The sequence below is a fragment of the Micropterus salmoides genome, unplaced genomic scaffold, assembly GCF_014851395.1.
Source record: "Micropterus salmoides isolate LMB-PRFRI ecotype aquatic unplaced genomic scaffold, ASM1485139v1 Ms_hic_scaffold_11, whole genome shotgun sequence".
Taxonomy (NCBI): domain Eukaryota; kingdom Metazoa; phylum Chordata; class Actinopteri; order Centrarchiformes; family Centrarchidae; genus Micropterus; species Micropterus salmoides.
This window is the reverse complement of record NW_024040152.1, coordinates 7,725,496-7,746,705: the sequence shown is the minus strand read 5'-3', so window position 1 is coordinate 7,746,705 and position 21,210 is coordinate 7,725,496. Positions and strand designations below refer to the sequence as shown.

General features: G+C 40.0%; 1 protein-coding gene across 2 annotated transcripts; it reads right to left on the bottom strand.

The window, feature by feature from the left end:
* Nucleotides 1-810: 810 nt before the first annotated feature.
* On the bottom strand, nucleotides 811-20,514 carry phf1 (PHD finger protein 1). Of its 2 annotated transcripts, none has more exons than XM_038710667.1 (15): nucleotides 20,320-20,514; nucleotides 19,633-19,711; nucleotides 19,397-19,478; nucleotides 18,654-18,740; nucleotides 17,582-17,676; nucleotides 16,925-17,073; nucleotides 16,225-16,320; nucleotides 14,145-14,213; nucleotides 13,665-13,788; nucleotides 12,437-12,504; nucleotides 11,774-11,911; nucleotides 9,742-9,820; nucleotides 8,191-8,306; nucleotides 6,689-6,775; nucleotides 811-4,497 (listed from the first exon to the last, which is right to left on the bottom strand). In XM_038710667.1, the coding sequence occupies exons 2-15, from the start codon at nucleotides 19,708-19,710 to the stop codon at nucleotides 4,041-4,043; spliced, it is 1,725 nt and encodes a 574-aa protein (XP_038566595.1). In that variant the 5' UTR covers nucleotide 19,711; nucleotides 20,320-20,514; the 3' UTR covers nucleotides 811-4,040. The 2 variants fall into 2 exon arrangements, with proteins under 2 accessions (XP_038566595.1, XP_038566596.1); XM_038710668.1 differs by having other exon boundaries at nucleotides 11,780-11,911.
* Between the last annotated feature and the right edge of the window lie 696 nt (nucleotides 20,515-21,210).

The window sequence follows — 21,210 nt, the reverse complement described above, 5'->3', positions numbered from 1 at the left end:
GTCTACTTGACCTACACTCTGCTGTGCATTATGTTATGGCTCTGCTGGTAATATCCCTCATAGACCGTTTTGACCGACAAGGATTGGGATTGCATACTACACGTAAAACTGAAACTAATGGAAATGCTTGTGATTAGGCAGAAATCTCACCACAAATCCACACACGTTAACTTCAGCAGTTCTGATAAAGTGCAGCTCACAGTCCCAAACAGAGCAAGGTCGTGCTTCAGTTTTTAGATATTTATATTGCAAAACTGTACTGTCTGGACTCACAGTGTCGCATGTTTTCTTGTGAAGCAGAAAAGAAGCAGAAGAAAAGGCTAGACTACAAACAAGCTGTTTTCAGGCAGTTCAGGTCCAGACTTTTCTGTGGGAGATAGGAACTCCCTTTGGGGTGGACTTTGGGCTAGTTAAAAAGCATAATATGACCTCTTTAAGATTTGATTTGGGTTAAATCTTTTCAAAATTAAAGGTGTTTATGACGCAAGCACCCAACAAATAGGCTAACACTGTTGATTTGAATGTTTATGACAACTTGGATCTATAATTAACTTTTGATATTAATTGAAATTAAATGTGAGAGGCACCTTTTACAATCTCACTTCAATTCAACACCTCACCATCTGTGTTGCAATTTTCCCATCCCTAAAAATTTAGTATGCATGGGTCAAAGTTTCTCAAAATGTAGCACATTTCCTCTCTTTTTTTATAAATCCCAATGCATGCTTACAAAGTGGCGTATGCACATTTCAACCAATTTGTTTGTGGCAACGGTTATAAATGATGAAATTACAGATGAAAGACAAATTGTACGAGGTAAAACTTCTTTTTATTATTCATGTTACATATTAGGTGTTAACGCAGAGTATACATGTACAAACATAATTTCTCAAAAAATACATCAAACTGAACTTGGACTTGACTACTAATCAGAAAAAGAAGACTACCTCTCCCAAAATAAATTATGTTCCTCAATGTTGATGTCTTTATTTCCTCCTATTTTGTTTTAAACTAATCTGGTTGAGTTCCACCTAGAGTACAACCTATAACAAGCACTTGACGGGTATAGACATACCATAAAAACACACAAATACATTCATCACCATCGCCTAGAAAGGTTCAACACACCCCTTCCTAATTAACTACAGTCAAATAGTCACTGAGGAGGATGAAAATTGCAATGGAACATTATTTCACTTGCCTGAAATGTATGCAAGGAGATAATTCAACAGAGAGGTCGGTATTTAAATAAAATCTGAGCGTTTTGCATTGGTTTGATTTTAACAGTATAAAGGCTGTATTTGTCTTATTTTTTTCAACTAAACCTGTAATACAGTCTTTCTTCAAAGATAAAACTAATAAATGTATACGTTGTGTAAGTTTTATCGCAACAGATTGCTGAAATAAACCTCTGTATAAAATATAAACTCTGAAACTTGCACCACAGTATTCTAGATTTATGTAACCTGTTTGATAAAATCCAACTTCAGAACCTCACTTGCCTCTATAAACACATCTGTGAAGAAGGGAGATGATCAGCCAGGCCTTGATGTATTTGTAGTTAATGCCATGCTGTACCTTTTAAATAATAGACTGTTAGACCCTGGCAGATACTATGGGTTTGAGTTAGGAGTCGGGCCTATCAGTGTCTTCTTTACCTGTACTGTTACTTAGGGATTGACCTCCCTACGACATGAAGCTGAACAACAGCTGTAGAGTGGATGGACCTTTAGCTTATTTTTATGACATTTAACACTCATCAAAAGCAAAAAAATGCATTCTTTCAAAATATCTTCCATTCTGGTGACTTCAAACAAACATTTCAATAACATATAAATTTCTTTTTTGTTGTTTGTTTGGAATGTACAGTAACATCACAGTTCTGTTCTGATTTAAAAAAAAAAAACTCTACTCAACATTATAACTGGTCCTTGTTTACCCATGTGCCCATAAAGAGCCATCCTCTTATTTAGTAGCAATATGGCCTCGTTCATCTATCTGTCATCTGATTGGTCGACTCAAATAAGCAGATCAATCAGCAGGTACATAACCAATATAGGCACTATGCAACCACGTCAAAAAAAAAAAATAACGTTATTCAGTCATAGCAATATATTGTGAATATATAATTCTATCTATAAAACAAAAGCCCTCTTGTGGCTCCTATTTCTAATACACATAGTAGTCTAAATGTAAATTATGACAAACTAACATAACAAATAAGTAACCCCGTAATAACATGTATACAATCTCATATTAACATACTGCGATGAGAAAAACTATGAAAACCTCTGGAGAATTTGTTGTTTATGAAGCCAAAGTCAGACAAGTTGGCGTCTGAGCAGATGAAAGGGCTGGGAGAAACTAGGTGGAATCCCTCACCCGCTACTGTAAAATTGTCCTTAAGCAAGGCATTAAACTACCATCTGTGTGGCCAAAAATACTGTATTCAGACTGGCTATACTTCTCCGTCTCTTCCTGGCCAATAAAAGGTTACTGCTTCTTCATGTGCAGCCAGTAGCCACCACCCAGCTGTCAGGATGCCTCTGATGATGGACCGTTCATCACTGTTAATTTCTGGGCTAATTCTCTCACTGAACTCCATGTGAACATTAACCATCAGCTGATAAATGAGCAGTTGTAAAAGTGAATGCTGATGCATTGAAGTGTGGTGTTGGCTACTGGCTGTTTATGTTCCTCATCACTTGGGAAAAGTTACTCTTTTATATATTATGTTATTTTGCTATTTTTAAAAATAACGAATGAGTTGCATTTAAAATGTTCTCTTTATTTACCCAGTAAGCAGTGATTTGGTGATTTGAGTCAGTCCATTTAGACTATAATTGTGCTAAATTTGCTTTGAAAAGTAAATGATTTTTCATACCCCTGCTACCAATAGTAATTGTTTCAACAGCATTTAAACTATTTTAATTCAATGCAAAGTGAGGTCTAACTACACATTAAAATACAGTAATTAAAATAGAAAAGTATCTAAGAAACATAAAAAGTTTGGTAGTTTTTAACCTTGACCTCTCTGCATCTATTGTTGACTTATACTGTTTGTTTGTTTGTTTTTCAAAGAAATGGTTGGACAGTAAGATTGATACCATTTTCATGTCTGCCCAGTAGATATGAAAATATAGCCAGAAGATGGTTAGCTTAGCTTAGCTTAGCATGAAGACTAAAAGCAAGGGGAAATAGCTAGGACTGTTTCTTGGCTGGCCACAGTGACTTCCTATAATCTTGTTTATCACATAACCACAAAACCAACCACTGTAAACTAGTGAGCTTTAGTAGTCTCTAGTGAGAGTTGCTGGAAGGCAGTTTTTTATCTTTGCACAAAGCCAGGGTTGTTGTTTTCCCCTGCTTCCAGTCTCTATGCTAAGCTAACCATCTACTGGCTCTATCTTCATATTTACCATTAAGATATGAAACATCTCATCTAACCCTCGGCAAAAGTGAGTAAGCGCATTTCCCACAATGTCAAACTATTCTTTTTATTGTCTAAACTACAACCAGTGAAAGCTCACTGTTTGAGTTATGGAAAGTAAAAGTACATATCATACGTATCTTGTCTTTAAATTTTGCTCACTTATTGTTTCCCTATTACTCAGGAAATGAAAAAGCAGTAATCTTTCTTTTCTAAATTTCTTTTACTGTAGCTTTTCTACAGTACTATAAGATATGAACACAATTAAAGACATGTTCTTCTTGATGTAATGATGAAGATTTACAAATCAACAAGAGGTTTAAATATCTTCCCTCATCACTGTAAAACATGATAAATGCAAAGGCATATTCCAAAGTTAACAGTACAAATATCAGAGAAACACTAGCAAAGAGGGACATTTAGTAACGAGTAGTGAGCTATAGTGATGTAGAATAGAGGTGATACTCTGAGAGCAACCTGGATTTGCAACGTGTAGGGATTTTTTTCTTTTTGTTTTGTTTGTACTTTAAACATCGCCACATATTACATACACAGTATTCCTGTGGCAACTGCAAAACAGTCATTGCGTCTCGTGTTTACCCTCTACTTGTCAGTACAAACTCACGTTTTCCCACTCCACAAGGTACTGCACCTTCCCATCTGGCGTGACGCGTCTCGCCAAGATCCTCACTGCCTCCCCTCCTCCCCAGCTCCTGGCCACTGTCCCGTCCCCCCCTCCGACTACTACCCCTCCTCCTCCACCTCCACCTCCCCCCCCTCCGCCTCCTCCACCTATTCCACCGCCTCCGCCCATGCCGGCGTGGTAAGGGGACAGATCACGTAGGATGAGGGGCTCCAGCTGCTTCTGCCCCAGCGGGTGTTGGTATTGGTGGTTATGTTGGTGGTTGTGTTGGTGGTTGTGTTGGTGGTTGTGTTGGTGGTTGTGTTGGTGGTTATGTTGGTGGTTGTGTTGGTGGTTGTGATGGTGCTGGTGGTGGTGATTGCTGCCATTGGAGTTGAGGGGGTATGGGAAACAAGGTGGTGGTACTCTGCAGGTGTCCTCCGCACTAGGAAAAGAGACAAGCACAGGGGCAGAGACAATTTAGAGGAGACATGCCACTCAATCACATCCTCAATACAACTCTATGGGGAAAGCCGGTAACAGCAAAGATGGCGGTTATCCCGCCCCTCCCGCTAGAAAGCTAATCGTCTGCTTTCAACAGCCAAAGTGGGAATCATATTTCAGCCAATCGTGTGGTTCCACTGATCTAAGGTCTGTTTTACTTCTACTACGCATGCGCGGAAGTGGTGATGCATGCATAGTTTTAGTATAATTGGTCGGGAAAAAACGCTTTTTAAACCTTATTTTGGGGCAAAGTTGTCAAACGCTTTCAGCGATTTTTATCAGATTTTAATGCTGATTAAGTGCAGATCTGTCTCTCTCCCCAGTCATTTAGATAGGAGCCTGATCTTATTAGTCCGAAATAGCTGCCCGGAAACGTTGCCAAGATGGCGTCCGAGTGGCATAACTTGCCTAAAAGGACTTTGACTGGGGTCAGGATCAGGGACTGGTTCAAATGAGGTAAGTTAGAAACATATTGCAACAACAAATTAAATCTTTTTAATCAATATTTTTATATAAACAGATGTAGTAATGAACCCACAGAGAATTATCACCCAGCTCTTTCAGTTCTATAGCTGTTTGGTGCTGCACTAATTGTCCAGCACCAAACAGCAGACGGACAAAATTAGCGCTACCTGGTGAACATAGAGGAGCATTTGGCAGCTTAAGAGCCAGAATATTTCCCTTCCCTTAAGTGTATGACTAAGACAGAGCTAAATAGAAAGTGAATACTGGATTTGGGTTGGGTGGCCAGAAACAAGACTCTAAACGAATGTTAAATTTCCTCCATGTCTGCTGGATGTGGAATAAGTAACGGTTTGCCAACACATTCCCCATATCAACATTATAAGCTGATAGTATGTCAGCTGCCCCCAAGCGGCCAAAAACCCAATCCCAATTACAAGAACAACTCCAAAGGTGAGTTATGTTCCTGAATACTAATTAGCAGCATTTAACAGTTAATCAGCATTTCAATTATGACTTCTGAAACACATCACAAGACACCTCAAAAAGGTCCAAAGAGGCTAAAATCAGAGAAATAAATTGTTTACTGTGTTTTAAAAAATACAATCTTCTGCTAAAATATTTTGATTACATACAGTGATCTCAAGGATTTCATCAGCAGTATGTAGCAGCTTGACAAATGCTAATACATAAGGACTACTAGCCAAGCAGAGTAGGGCGGGTCCTGACAAGCCGGTAACCATGGCTTCAGTTAACCTGTACATGTTCCCGAACCAGTTTTGCAACCTAGACTGGAGCAAGACTTTCAGAGTGGTAAGTTATTAATTCGTAAGAAATGTCTCTTTCATACGTAAAGTTTTAACTGAGCTCTGTCTCTACATCACAGTAACTTTATGCCCACTGACTTCCTGGAAGGCAGCTAAGGGGTTGCAGCAGGCAGATGTCTTTACTGTGTGTGCTGCCAGCTCAGTGTGTTTCTACACCGGTGTTTTTGAGGGCTAACCTGACTAGCCGCTAGGCGAGCATTATGATGCGTGTTACAAAGTGATGCAACTTGTTCAGGTAAGTATGGTTGGACTACAATCGAGCTGTTTTCAGGCAGTTCAAAGCAGTGTTTTCTGTGGGAGATGGTAACTCTCTTTGGGGTGGACTTTGTGCTTTTACACTTTGCAAACCTATTACATGCACAAAAAAGATATATAACTCAATAAAGGAGAGGGGAAAAGTAAAAAAGCATAATATGACCTCTTTAATATAAGTGATTTAGTACTCACAAATCTTTTACTCTACTACTACTTTTACTGCAACTCCAAAAAAGACCACAGATACTTAATGTGGAAGAAAACATAACAACTAAAGTAAATGACCTGTTTAACTGCCTAAATGTCCATAGATTGTACTCTGTGTATGGTGAAAATGTTCCTCAAGAGCCTCATTCTCAAAGGCAGCAAGTGAAGGGTCACAAACTGGTGCCCCAAGCATCTGATACGTTTGTGCATAATTCTTACGGAGCTGTTAACTTGTTTCTGTAATAGTAGAACCTGGAACAAGCAGAACTCATTGAAGCAAATATATGGGCTAACTGATGGCTAAATGTACCCTACATGTAACTACTATATATAAATGTCCAGTCAAAGTTGCTAGAAATGAGCATGATAAAGGGGAAAAACCTGTTGTAGTGATGGAGACTCCTGGAGAGCGCAGTATTTCCATTGTACGTGGTGTGGTACAGGGCATACATCCGCTTGGGAGGAGAGCTGTGGACGGGACACATGGAGGTTGAAGGAAACAATTGCTTTACAACTTTAAAATAAAATAATATTTTCATCCATGTATAAAAGACAATCATTTAAAAGTTCAGTTCACCCAATAAATATTATTTTCCAACCCACCCATTGTGTTACCTAGCCACTGAACTAATTTACAGCAAAACTTCAGTTAATAGCCGAGTCCCAAATAGCCGCCTACCTCCTTTACTGGCTTGGTGTGGGAACACATTTTGACGCCTGGTCTGGTTTTTATGGATGTATGAAACCTCTTAAACCACGCAGGGTTGCCCAATTAAGCTGCTTCTAATCTGCTTAGATTGTATACAATATTAATATTTAAACGTATGATCAATATGTCAATATGAACATGCTACAACTTTTTAGATTGGTTAGATTCTCCACAATTCAATCGTTCAGTTCATTTAATGGACACAATGAGCCCCAAAGTCAAATTCTTATAGATTTACCTGTGTAACTGGTGTAGGTAATATTCCTTCCTGTCATGTGAAGTCCATGCTCTCTGTCTGCTCTGCTGCTTTCAAAATAAAAGCATCTGTCGGAGCTAGATCAAATGAATGACGTGTATTTGATATTATTGGATAATTTTTATACAAGTACTACACTGTTTGAAATAAATAAACTGTTTCATAGTAGCCTATTTCAGTTTTGTGCAAGAGGAAATAAAGCCCTGTCCCATATGGACGCCTGTCCCAAATATAGGCAGGGTCAATTCAGTGATTTTAGCAAATCAAAGTCCGGCTATTAATCAAAGTTTTACAGAACTTATGTTTTGAGATGTCTTCCACTAAGAATTCAAGAGTTTTGTTTGTTTTGGTCACATGATTGAAAAATTACATTTGATCAAGTCTCTGCTGACAAAGGTTTTCCTTGGAAACATTTTCTACCAAGGAAATAATCCCTTTTCCGTTGTACTGGGGTGGCAGCAGAAGTCTCAGAGGCGGATATTTCAAAACCTCAGCACTTATAACAAGTCTATTTGCATCATCTTACTTCGGGAGGTAGTAGTGCTGATGGTGCAGCATCCTTCCCTCCAAGTGACTGAGGTAAACTTTGTGTTATTGCAAGTTTATTTTTTCTGTAACATTACGCTATTAACTATCCTTATTATTAGAAGCATCACAGGCTCTTCTGATGGTTTCCTCTAACATTCTGGATACTGTAGTATCTCCTAGAATGTATTCTGAGATCTATTGTGGCAGGAAGTTCAAATGCAGTTTTCAACCAACAGTCGCTTGGTCGAGTGTGCAGCGCCCCCTACCGAACACATGATCCTGCAGCTATGTGTTACGTAATACAGGTGACCTGACGCTTTCAGTCTTCTCACAGCCCCCATGCATCATAATGCATCAAAACAGAAATCTAAATGGTACAACACCTCTTACCTCAAACTAAGCTCCTCCTCTGACTTCCTGGAGTTATAAAGGCTGGCCCCTCCCATGTAGCCATGGCAACATGGCAGTAACTCAATGGGGTTGGCAGCAACTGAGGGTGGACAAGCCTGTGCACAGGAGACACACACAGATCAGCTTTTGTCTGGATGCCAGCATCATCACAGGAGTCAATCAAGCTCTGATACCTCTGTTCTCAGAAGTGCATAAAGTTAATTCTGGATATGGAACCTTCAGTTTTGTGTTTAATACTTCTACACAAAGGTTTGCATACTGAAAACATTTTAAAACTGAGTAGATTTTTTTCAATCTTAAGAAAACACATAAAAGCTTGAATTCCATGTTCCTGCATTGCCTGAGGGCAGATACGGGCAGACATGTCTATAAATCTACACTACTAGCATTAATGGATGTGAGTCATCATCAAGGCTTATCAGACACAGCCTACAGACATATGATGTCCCGCTTAAAAGTATCACATCTATTGCACATTTCATGGAGCTGGCTGGCACGACCCATGAAAAGTAAAAACATCAGAGCATCATAACAGCAATCAATCGCTGGAAATGTCATCTGGGGGGATGGCACCTAAAGATTTTCTGCATTTCTCATCACTGGACTGTGACATATGGCACCACACTTGGCCCATTATCATTCCCTTCTCTAACATTACTATGAGGATGGGAGATTATTATTCAGTGGCCTTAGTCAACGTCTGTGCCTTTAAATGGATGTGCTCTGTCAATGCTGCACTGTCAAGGTGCCAGCGCCACCTGGCCAAACTGTAATCGACTGCAAAGTGCACTTGGAAGTGATCCCAGGCTATGCATATCAGCATTCCTTCCCATCTCACTTTCCCCACTACAACGAACCTGCTCCTCCAAGACGGACGGAGATTAGCATCAATCAGAGGGGCACAATGGGGCCTGGATGTGCCAGAGTGGAAACGAGTGCTCTGTGGAGCGTATTGTTCCAAGATTACTGTATGTGCACATACACGGATCAGAGTGTTGTGTAGGAGGACACAGTACAATGAGCATTCTCAGTTAAGAATGCTGTGTAAAAATAGTAACTGCCACATGTGATGTTGCCTTTTTCATTGTGATCCACTGGGAATTGGGTTTGATGATCATGATAAATGCAGTGCTGAACTGCAGATGTTGATGAAATTCATGAGCGGGTTGTTGTGCAGCCACGTTTGCATTTGAATTATACATTTTAACTGAGCCAAACACATATCTCTCACACGCTACCTTTACTGTAACCATAGAGTCTGAAGCATCAGCAGGCATTAAACATACAGGAAAAAAGGAGAAGAGAGAAAAATACTGAGGCACTGAGCTGCACTGGGTGTTAAAAGACACGCAGACTGATCTAGACTGCGAAATGAACCTTCATCACAGCGTCTGACTGACAGGTTATTTGGATCGCAGAGAGCTGTTTACCTGGCTGCATAAGAAAAAGAAAAAAAGGAAAAAAATAATCAGAGAGGTTTTGTGGCCCAGACCTTCTTCCTCGCCCTGAGTGTGAGACAGAGGCACTGACCTGTGTCTCCATGATGCGACGCTTTGATTTACGCGACTCTGGCCCCCCCACTCTCCTCTGGCAGGGTAGTGACAGCGGGCTGAAGTGAAGAAAAACGCACATAAATTAATATACAAGCATAAACACACACATACAGTCCCAATGTGCAATGTTTAATTTACGAGTGTGTCCCCGTAAAAGCCTACTGAGAGGTGTAAAATCGAGAAGATAAGAGAAGTGAGATGATATACTATATGATTTTGATGTGTTATTTTAGCAACAAATTTTCCATGTTTCAGCCTAAACATCATCAGCAGGGAGGTTGAAATATATGGAAAGGAAAACCATAAAGCACTCTTTTCACTATGCCTTCCTCTCCCCAAATTTTCCGCATTCCTTCTTCAGCTTGAAACAGAACGTGGCTGCCGCAGCTCGTCTCCTGACTTGTTTATGAAAATGAGACTGCAGGTCAAAATAATTACATACATAAATAATTAGAGCCTTACAAGTAGTAGGAATTTAAATGTATATTTTGTCACCACGGAGTCATTCAGATCAAAAGGATTTATCCTTTCCTAAACTGCATGGCAATCTGGTCACTTGATTGTGAGATATCTTGTGCACAAAGCTGACATCTCTCATCCTGAGACTGGCGCATAAAATAAAGTGGTGTCGGACATGGAAAGGGTTCACCTTCGGGAGGGCATTAATGTTCGCAGTAAATTTTGTATCATTGCAATCAGACTTTGACATTTCTTGTGTGCAAGTGAGAATTCAATGAAAACCTGTTTGTGGTGGTTTGCCCACAGAGATGATCATTTGACCTGGGGTGCTGTTAGAGGAAAGCTCATAGAGTTTCCAAAATAGAAAAGGTTCAGTCTCTGCAGGCTGTAATTAAAATTTTAAGAAAATCCTGCCAATTTTTTTGGAACTCAGTTCAGCCTGGGTCACAGAAGACAGTGTTGGTGGTGCCACTAGACTTGTATCATTATATCACATGCAGTGTGTCTCTGTGTACCTGTCCCTTGTTAACTTCAGTAAGCTATGACCAGTCACCTGCTCCTTCCAATTAGTGGAACACCTTCAGGATAAGTTATTTCTTAAATAATCTTTCCTAGTCCACCTTCCTCTCTCTTGCTGAGAGAGACATGATTGTATTTTGTTTCTTTTTATTTTATATCTGTAGGACGTTCATTTTTTGTTAATCCAACTATAGTTTGCTTCTTTATATTATTTACCCCTAAGCCAGGGTTGAAAAACACCAAGTGTCATGGCAATCTGTCGTGGACTTACTTTAAATCCCACATTTAACTATTAATGAGTGCAGAAATATAGGTTTCGAGTAAGCAGTGTGACTTTGACTCTTGTTGTATTTACTACTGGTTGCCAGTTAACTTGAGAAAGTATACATTTAGACAGTGGATATCTATATATGGAAAGAGATAAACGAATATTTGTCGCCTCTGATGTGGCCGTCTGAACACTGTCCATTTGGGATGAAGCATACTGATTTCACTCTTTTCAAACTGCACATCTTACATTTTTGTCAGAAATGCCTGAAGTGATTCCAGGCAAAGATCAGCGTCACTTGCTGCCAACTGGAAACTTGAAGCTTGTAGATATTTATATGAGCAAAGGGAAGAATGACTTACTGAAGTTATGTATATATTTCCATATAAATTATTTTTAAAAAAGAAACCACCCATCCCTTTAAGACTGCTCCACTGCAAATAGTTTCATTGCATTTCAGTCTGAATAAGCACCAGCTACTGTATATGCTAAAGATGATTTAAAATGAAAAGCGTGTCTATGAAATCAGCAAACTACAGGACACGTGCACACACACACACTTAAAGATGTACAAATGTAAGTACACAGGGAGGCTTTATACTCTTTTAGTAGAATATTAAGACACGGATACTTTTGCTGGCATATGAAAATTGCTGTCCTTTGATACCTAACGTTAATTGTTCATGCATAATGACTATATGCCCTATGGGAATCCCAGAGCTCTTATTGAGATAAGAGCTGAAAAGAGAGGCGGTGTCCTTACTCTGACCTTCTCCGGTGCGTGATGTTGATAGGTGGGTCGGTGATGAGGGGTGACGAATCAGACGTCAGCGGAGGTGGGGCTCGGACCTGAAGCCCAAAAAGACACTTCTTCTTCTTGATCTCCTTTCCAGAGACAAACCTGGGGTGACATCGCAGAAACAGTATGTGCAGTCTGGTGTTAGTTCTTAAAATCTCAAAATCATCACCTTATGTATGTTTATGTTCTCTTTCATGCTAATGATGAATATAACGTTATGTAACAAATGTACTTATTCTCCTGATGAAAAAGTACACTCAGGGCTTTGCCTGGAGACATTTGCAGTTTTGTGACAGCAAGGTTTTCTTTTTCTTTTTGCAAAAAATTTAATTAAAAAACAATAAAATCAATTAAATCTCCAGACTGGTTTTTGTTATTTAATAACATCTTGTGTCCTCTTCTAACAAGACAAAATAAACACCAACAGCTGATACATTTCATCTGGTCTAATTAGCAGTAACATTTTGATCCCTTTTCATTCAAAGTCACACATTTCACCTCACTTATTTCTGCCTGAATGTCCAACCTTACAAACTACGGAGCGCTGAGAAGATTCATGGAGGGCTACTCATCAATCCAGTCATGTGTGGTCAGTGTTTATTCTTCTCATCATATGCGATGACTTACCTGTCCTTGTGGGAGTTCAGAGCATTGAGGAGATTGTGACAGCGGTCTTGCCTTGGCGTGTCAGAGAGCTAGAGGACAGACAGGAATGAAAAATCAAAGCTGTGTGTGTTTACAGAGTGGACAGCCAACAGACAGAAAACCTTTAATGCATACAATCATTTTCTTTCAATCGCTGTCACAACAATTGTCTTAATATGGAAAACTACTTGTTGCAGCTACATGGCTGAAAACCCTTCTGTCATGCGATTACAGCCAAGATTTAAAAATGACTTTTAAAAACAGCTTAAAGGAGAACCCAACACATCAGATAGATGTACAGGAAATGTTCCCATTTTTTTCTCTGTGGAGCAACTTCAGACTTTAAACCAGATAGTATTAACACTCTAGATTGAATATTTTTAAAACTCATTCATGTTTACAAATGCTGTTAAGGGTGCACCTGGATCAGTGATCCCCAACCAGGGGCACTTTTCCCCCAGGGGGTACCTCTGTAATATCCAGGGGGTACAGCTCAGCTGCTTTAAATAAGTAAATGCGTTTTTAAAATAAAGGTGTGACTGCAGTACACACCTCCCACCAACCGTGGTCAGTAGTATCACCGGCAGTGTCCTAAACCTAGCTAGTTAGCAAGCGAGCAGAGAAGATGAAATCGTTTTCATCAAGTAATGAATACATAGTTGATTAACAGTAGCTAAAAGTAATTCATAAACTGTTGAAATAGCTTAAAGTAATGGGTAAGCTCTTGAATATTTAGCTAAACATATTGGATAAACAGTTGAATTTGCTAAAAGTAATTGTTAAATGGTTGAATTAGCTAAAAGTAATTCATAATAGCTACCTTACATAGCTAAAAGTAATATAGTTGAAAAAGCTAAATAGCTAAAAGTATTGGATAAACAGTTGATAGACAGCTAAAAAGTAGTCGCAAAATTGTTCAAATTGCACGGCTGGTGTAGACAGATGGTGAGGGATACCTGAGCTCATCTGTTGGGGTATGTCAGTCAAAAAAAAGATGGCAACCACTGTGCTAGATTATAAAAACAAACAATATCATATGCAATTCTTTAACTTAGTGGTGTTCTCCTTTAAGCTTACATAGAGGTCATGCTTTTTTTAACTTTCAATTTTACTTTAATTGTGGTTAATAGGCTTTAAGTCTCAAATGCAAAAAGGCTGGCAGCATTTCACATCATTTCATCATGGTGCTTAGACGAGGAAATATCAATACCACGCCTAGCAGCAATGACTCCCAATTCTCATTGGTAAAGGACAGGATTTCATGGTCAAAATCAAAGTATTTCCTCTTGCAGCACAGCGAGAGATGGTAGAGCACTAAATGAGCCAAATCCACCCTGCATTTTAAATGAAAAGAATTGTAAGAATTAGATTACAAGAAACAGGAAAAATAAGAAAAAATACATAAAAAATAAAACTGGAAAACTATTTTCAGATCATATATTTTTTACATATGTATTTTCCAACATTTGTGAGCCTAGTTTGATATTTTTATTACATACAGCAATATTTACACATTTAGGTTTTGTATCAAAATAGACATGGGATGTAGAGAAAAATTACTTTAAAATGTGATTAAGTAGAAAAACAAGAAATTAGTTTTTAACACCTGATGTGACCTGATCACTCTCAGCTAACCATTGTGTAAAATTAAATAAAGTTTCACTGCAAATATGTTTACTGTTAACATCACCAGGTCATGGGTAGTCTTTGGATGGTCTCTGGTCCCTTTGTACATACTGAGCACTGGAACTGATAAAACCTAAAACACATGGGGAAAAAATATCAGACAGGCATCATGTGACTGAAAAATGTAATTGATCCTAAAAAAGGTGCATTTTTCTCCTCCTTAATGACTTTGTCACTTACTTACAAAAACAAGCTGTTACCTTAAATTTGGTCTTTTCTATATGAAATATTAATCCTTTGTTTTTATCCTCATGTACAATCTGTACATCACTGTCTTCCTTTAAAGCATATTAACTTTGTCAAACCTATTTTTGTCCAAAACAGGTACATTTTCCACCCCACATACTTCTTATCATTTAGTCCAAGTTAATCATATACACTGTGATTTTTTCCCCCCTTTACTTTCCTTGCAGTGTGTCTTCTCTGGACATTTTATCATGTAAATCAATCTGAACTGAAAATAAACACACCGGTATATCTATTTCACTGTAACATTCTTTTCTGGGTGACCCTGAAACTCGGCTCATACCACAACAACATTGCGTGCATCTGTCCATCTATATGCATGTGTTCGCTGAAGGTCACTGAGAAAGATGAAGCGCAGACACAGTACGACGGCAACACATGCTTACTATTCCAACTGTGAACTCAGTCTTCACTCTTCCTCCATCACCTGCTCAGCAGATGTTGTACCAATCCGGCCTCACTCTCCCCGACTGTCAATCTAACTCTAATCCCTCCTTTTTCCCCCTCAGACAGGTTCAGCAATAACACGGTGTCAGGGAGGGTGTAGAAGCCAGTCAGCTAACACAGATGGTTAATGGCAATAATAACTTAATGGATGGATACATTCTATCACATGCATGAGATGCAGCCTATCAAACTGCACCGCGATCAGCAGCTTACATATCTTCCCAACATCATCTGAACTACTACAAGAGAGGTGACATGTCTGCTCTGCTGTCTGTCACTGTCCCTTTGCTCTGATTATGAGATGCGCTCTTATCCTTGTAACACTAGTCAGTGAGTACATTAACATGCACACTGCTAATTTACACTTAAGCTAATTACCGGTTATTCTCTGACAAGTGAAGTTGTCATGTAGACGTCTTCATCTGATTAACTTAATCAGCCTGGAATCTACTGCTGAGATGATTAATCTATTAGTCAACTGTCAGTCTGATCATCGAATAATAGTTTGTTATTCATCAAGTAAGACACATTCACTGGCGGCAGATTCTTAAACATCTTGCTTTTCTTTGTTTTATATGATTATATATTGAATATGATTATATATTAAAATTTAAATTTGGTTGGACAAAACAAGCATCTGAAGAAGTTACCTCTGACTCTGGGATATTCTGATGTTTTTTCATTATATCTGACATTTTATAGATTAACAAAGATAATTTGAAAATGAAAATTATCTTTAGCTGCAGCCATAGAAAATTTGCCATCAGAATATATGTAACTCAGTCAGAACAAATAGCGAACGACCAATATAAAAAACGTAAATCCGGTCAATAGAGAAGTTACTTATCTCACATAAAAACACAATCCAAATATTAGATCCTGACTGATATATGGGCATAATATTATCAGCTAATATTGACCTACCACAAGTATATCAGTGTCAGTGTGAATGTTGACAGACGTGCAAATTTAAGTCCAGTAAAACAGCTTTACAGGCTACTTTATTTTCATTAGTTCAGCTTGATTTATTTAATTCAAGTTTAAAATGTTCTTATTTATAGGGATATTATATATATTATTTATTTTACAGTACTATTAAACTGTCAACTGTTACAATTTTTAAATGACCAAATGAGAGACCAGTGGCATAAATGTTTGTTCATGTTAAGTGTAAAATAGTGCAGCCAATATATCCTTATTTGAATGTATTTATTTTAAATCTCAAGTACTGACATCTGCTTCAAAAATCCCATAGCAGTCTAGCTCAAATTCTGTCTTAAAAAATCCAAATTCCAATCAGACAAATTCCTTTTCTATTTATGATAATGATCAACTTGTAATTCTGAATGTAAAGAATCCAGAGCTTTTATCAGTAATGCCCACTATCTCACCTGTCTCCATATAGTAATGGCTTGGTTAGACACTGTGTGCAGGCCTCGTGGAACCACTGACCACAGCTTCCACACTGTAGCATCTTCAGGTTCCACCTGCAGTCCAACATGAAAACATCAAGAGACTTAAAACCCATGAATGAATAAACGAATGGATGAATGAAAGTGTCGAACATCTGTCACCAACCAAGTTTATTTTCATGCATAATTAAGCGAAGACTGACGCCTGATGTGTGCAGCTGCCACTTCACATTTTCTAAGCTGAAATGCTTCTTGAGGTGTAAACTCCCACCGGGTTTTATTACTCAAAGATATGGCAGTTGGGTGTTTGTTTTACACTGCTTTATGTACGAGGTGGGTGGGGTTTGCCACATTAGCAAGAGTGTAACATAAGCAAAGCAGCAGAGTATTAAAAAACAAAGCAAATGCATAAAAACAATTTGTTTGATTGACATCTTACCTGACAGGATCTGAATTGACGCAGTTAATGTCACTCGTATAAGATTCCAAGAAAGTCTAAACAAACTTAAACTGCTAATACTGTTTGACACATGTCTGTTCTGCTGCATACAATTTGCAATTAATCCACAAGATGACTTTGACTTAGATGAGATCACGCTTTCTAAGAAAATGCCTAATGTTAAGGAACATACATGAACTGTACATTCAAACTTTAACTGGCCTCTGCAGTGTCACTCACTCTCCAGGTCCGGCACAGTAGCAGTAACACTGTTGCTGATTGGTCAGATGCTGCGGGTCCCAGTCTAAAGACGACAGCTGGTACGGGAGTCGGAGTTTCATAAATTGCATGAGCCGAGCAAAGCGTCCCCGTTTGAGGGCCCCACCTCTCTGAAAACACAATTTGAGGACAGAACTGATTGGTCAGTGACCCCTCAAATCACTGTCATGTCAGAACAGCGAGGGAGACGGATCACATTCGGTGGCGGGAAAGCTATTCGTCTCATTTTATTGTAGGTCAGCTGTGAGAGATAGTGTCCGAAGCAGCGGAAGTCTGGACAATGAGATATGGACATTGACCGATTGACAATTAACCGGGTGCTTTTTCATCTCATATCTACAGAATTGGAGCACATGTGATTGATTGACTTTAAATGTACTTCTCTCAACTTCAGCGTAATTTTTCAGCTTCATAACTATTGATTCTTCATGATTTCTCAGACACAATGTAGAACATCTAATATTGAAGTCAATACTGAGGGAATTAGTGCGCTTTTACATCGAATAAACCCATTTTCGGCTCTACACAACAGTATAGTGGCAGCAACGCCTGATATATTTGACTGGATTTCTCCCATATTACATACTGAATGTGAGACGGAGAGATTAGCAGGCTGACCTTGGTTGAGACTGCAAAGACACATTGCCGACATATCCACGAATCGCTGTCAGCTTCCGGTTCGATGGTTGGCGTGTGGCACTCTGGATGATAACCTGTAATGGGAGGAGGAGGCAGAGCGTTTAATTCGTGTTTACAAGACAGACAGCTGGAGTGACAATAATGGCAGAGCAGCTCCATGTTTAGGGCTCTGCTGGTTTGTTTCAGCAGCATGCAAAACACTTTACTATACTATTTGCATCTAGGAAGCAGGGAGTATGTTTGTCTGCTTTTTCCTCAAAACAAACTGTCAGCAACCCTGTTGGTCTGACAGAGCCGTGAAGACATGAATGTAAAATTTGCTTGCTGCTTGTGCATCCTCAGTGTTTGTAAAACTTCTTTCCACTTGCACTTCAGCATATTTCATTTCATTTCAATACTTTTAAAGTCCCCCTCCACTCCAAACTATGTTTTGCTTATTGTTACTTCACTGGGTTGTTTTACTTCCGCTGTACAGAATGAGGTATGTGCAGAGTTTGATACTAGAAAGCTGCTGTCACATTCATCTGCTGATGGAGGAAAGCTTCTCTGTGCTCACTTTAGTTTACACATAAGAGCATAATTAACATGTTTGGAAGCTGGTACACAGAGTGGACTTTACAGTGAAGTGGAAGATATCTTTTGTCCCATAGTTAAGGTTTTCAAATGGATGATGTTTTGCATATGCATCTGTTCTGAATTTTACAATAAGGGAAAGGAGTAGATTTTTGATGATGTAAAAACCAAATCAGATTTTATTCAATGCAGAGTATTTTTATGTCTTATGTGTCTGGAGGGGATCTTTTAATTAGCCCAAATAAAGACATCTTGTGGCATTTAAGTGTATGAATAAAGTTCCATGTCTACACGCGTCTCTTTTTCATTCAAGTCAGGATGCAACAACTCACATCTGTCATTTACGATGCATGGTTTTCATGCATTCATCTTAAAAGAGCAACAGTTATTTACCACACTGTGTCAAATCTTCAAGGTCAGTGAAAGAAGTGGTTGAGAACCACCGCTTGACAGCGTATGAACAGGCGTGCTTCCTTACCGTGGCGGCATTTAAGACAATTTATGAGGGGTTCTTTAAGAGGCGGAGCGTCACAAATACAGCAAACTTCTTCCACTCCAGCAGCAACTGAGGCAAACAGAAAGACACAGAGAGGCAGGGGAGGGGAGGAAGTAAATGTGAAAGAGGAAGACAGAGAGAGAGCAGTCAACAGCATTAATTTATGTATATTGATTCACATCCTTGCCACCTCATTGATTTCAGTGTCTCCTGCACCCTTTTAGATTTCACTTCATTTGACGAGTGGATATTCAGCCTGGTCCTAACAAGCGTCCAGCTTCCCCCTTCGCTTGATGTTAGGTGGAGTGAGTTCGCCATTTCCCTGAGGAGTCATTAGTCTAATAAATTCATAAATCTCTCTAATATCCCAGTTACATCTCTACCTGCCCCAACGAATACACAGAGCACTCAGCCTCATAACCTTGATCGTGACAGTAATTTCTTCTCTGCATTCTTCTTGGACTACAATTCAGAGATCCTGAGACAAAAGGTACATAAAATGAAAAGTTTTGAGCTCACTTGAGGAAAGAATCAGAAAAGTATTCCTTCAACTCCTCAAGCAAAGTTTCAGAGTGGAAACAGACACCTTTAGTTTGAGTTCAGCTGAGCATTTGTGGATTCAAAAACTGTGCATTTTTTAACTCAAGAAATACAAAGTGCTCCCAACAGGAAGCTATTTACTCTTCTAGATCAGGGGAGAGGTGGGAAAAAAGAGTTTTTCTTACACGAATGAATGTCCTTTCTCAGTACCCAGAACTCCGAGTTGTCCTCAAATCTCACCAGGCAACATTGCTTGACTCCATCTACCTGAGAGGGAGATAGCTGGTGAGCAGAATGATTGACAAAACTAAATGGAAGTCTTTTCAAATCCAAGTGAACACACTCACTGACACACACTGCAAAAACACCCTTAAAAGTCTCTTTCTGTCAGACACACATACACACTCCCACATGCACTTACTCTTTTCACATTGCCGAGGTACAGTAGTCCATCACTCCATCGAGCCAACACATCATCTCCTTCACTTACTCCCCCCATCCTGAGGAGAGAGACAGAGAGGGGAGAGAGGAGAGAGAGCAGGGCTCATGTGAAATGGAAATCCGATTTATTCGCTGAATACTTTGCTGCCATTGCTGACAGAGGGGTTTATGGCCCCGGCGTTTTGGCTGGCTCTCAGACAGGCGGGCTTCGGTGCAAAGGGGTTAAAATCCCCCCACCCCCACCCCACCTCCTCCTTTTAGACCAGAGCATAGCGACAGCCTGTATCCACCACAGTGAAAGATGAGAGTGAGTACACAACCAGAGAGCAAGACAAATGATTACTGCACACATGAAACACACACACCAAACACTGCATGATGACTGCTGCAATACAGTCTGATTGAATGAGCAAAGATCACTGTGCAGCTACTTGAAGCATCTGTCAGGCACTTTGCTGTTTTCTTCTTCTTCTTCCAACATCTTAAAAACTTGAATAGATGCATGAAATGACTGTGCAGACATTATCTCTTTGCACGTTAAGCATTTGTTCCAGTGCATGCACTCAAGTCAAGACAGACGCAGGATACACAACAGTGTACCTAGCCTTTTGTGAATCAAAAAGGGAAATCAGGCAAATTGTACAGTAAGCTGGCCGGTGAAGGGTACCTGTCAAGTCGAACTCCTTTCCGTCGGGGTCACAGTGATTCCTGGGCAGGCTGGACATGAAATGCCCTCATCTGCTGTAGATCTCCGCTGCCCAATTACTGCCCGCAAGGATGCGCAGCCTGCGTGTTTGCAAAAAGTGGATGATGTGCATGTATGTCCCTGTCTGTGCCAAGCGCCTGTGTGTGTCAGTCAAGCAGTCAGAGGAGGGGGGAGGGGGGGCAAGGGGGGGGGGGGGGGGGCGACTGACTGTCCGTCCGTCTCTCAGTCTAGTTTGTCCGTCCTCCGCGTTGCCGTTTCGTCATGTCCCCGTCGCTTTTGCTCTCCTATCCCCCTCTCCGCCACCACCTATTGATGCTATTAAGGCGGGTTTGTCTGAGTAGCACCGGAATCAAGCCGCCAGAGACGCCATCATCCCTGCCTCTCGCTCTCGACCGACTTGTTGTGACGCAGACATAAAACACGGAGATAGAGTGGGAGGGAGATACTGATAGAGGGGGATCCAGAGGTGGCGGGGGGGTCCACGGCGAGAGCACCTTCCCGTCTGAGGGACTGACCCTAAATCGTTGTGACAAGGTTGGATTGTGATGCCTGGCAGCTGGAGGGAGGCAGGGAAGGATGGCGGTGCGCTAAAAGCCAGCGGAAGCAGCGCGCGCAGCGACAGGGGCCAATTAAGTGGCCAATTAATGAGTTTAGCCGCCTCGTTAATTGGTCTCAAACAAGAGGGACCAGCCAAGTTTAGCAAACCCGTGGAGGAAAGTTTTCAAACTGAGGTGCCTGAGCAAGGAACACTTAAACATGTCTTTATCAGTAATGATTAACCTGTCTTTGCTTTCTTTATTAAAAGAAAAATGTGAGGGGTGATTACACATCATACAATCTCTTCTGGAAAAA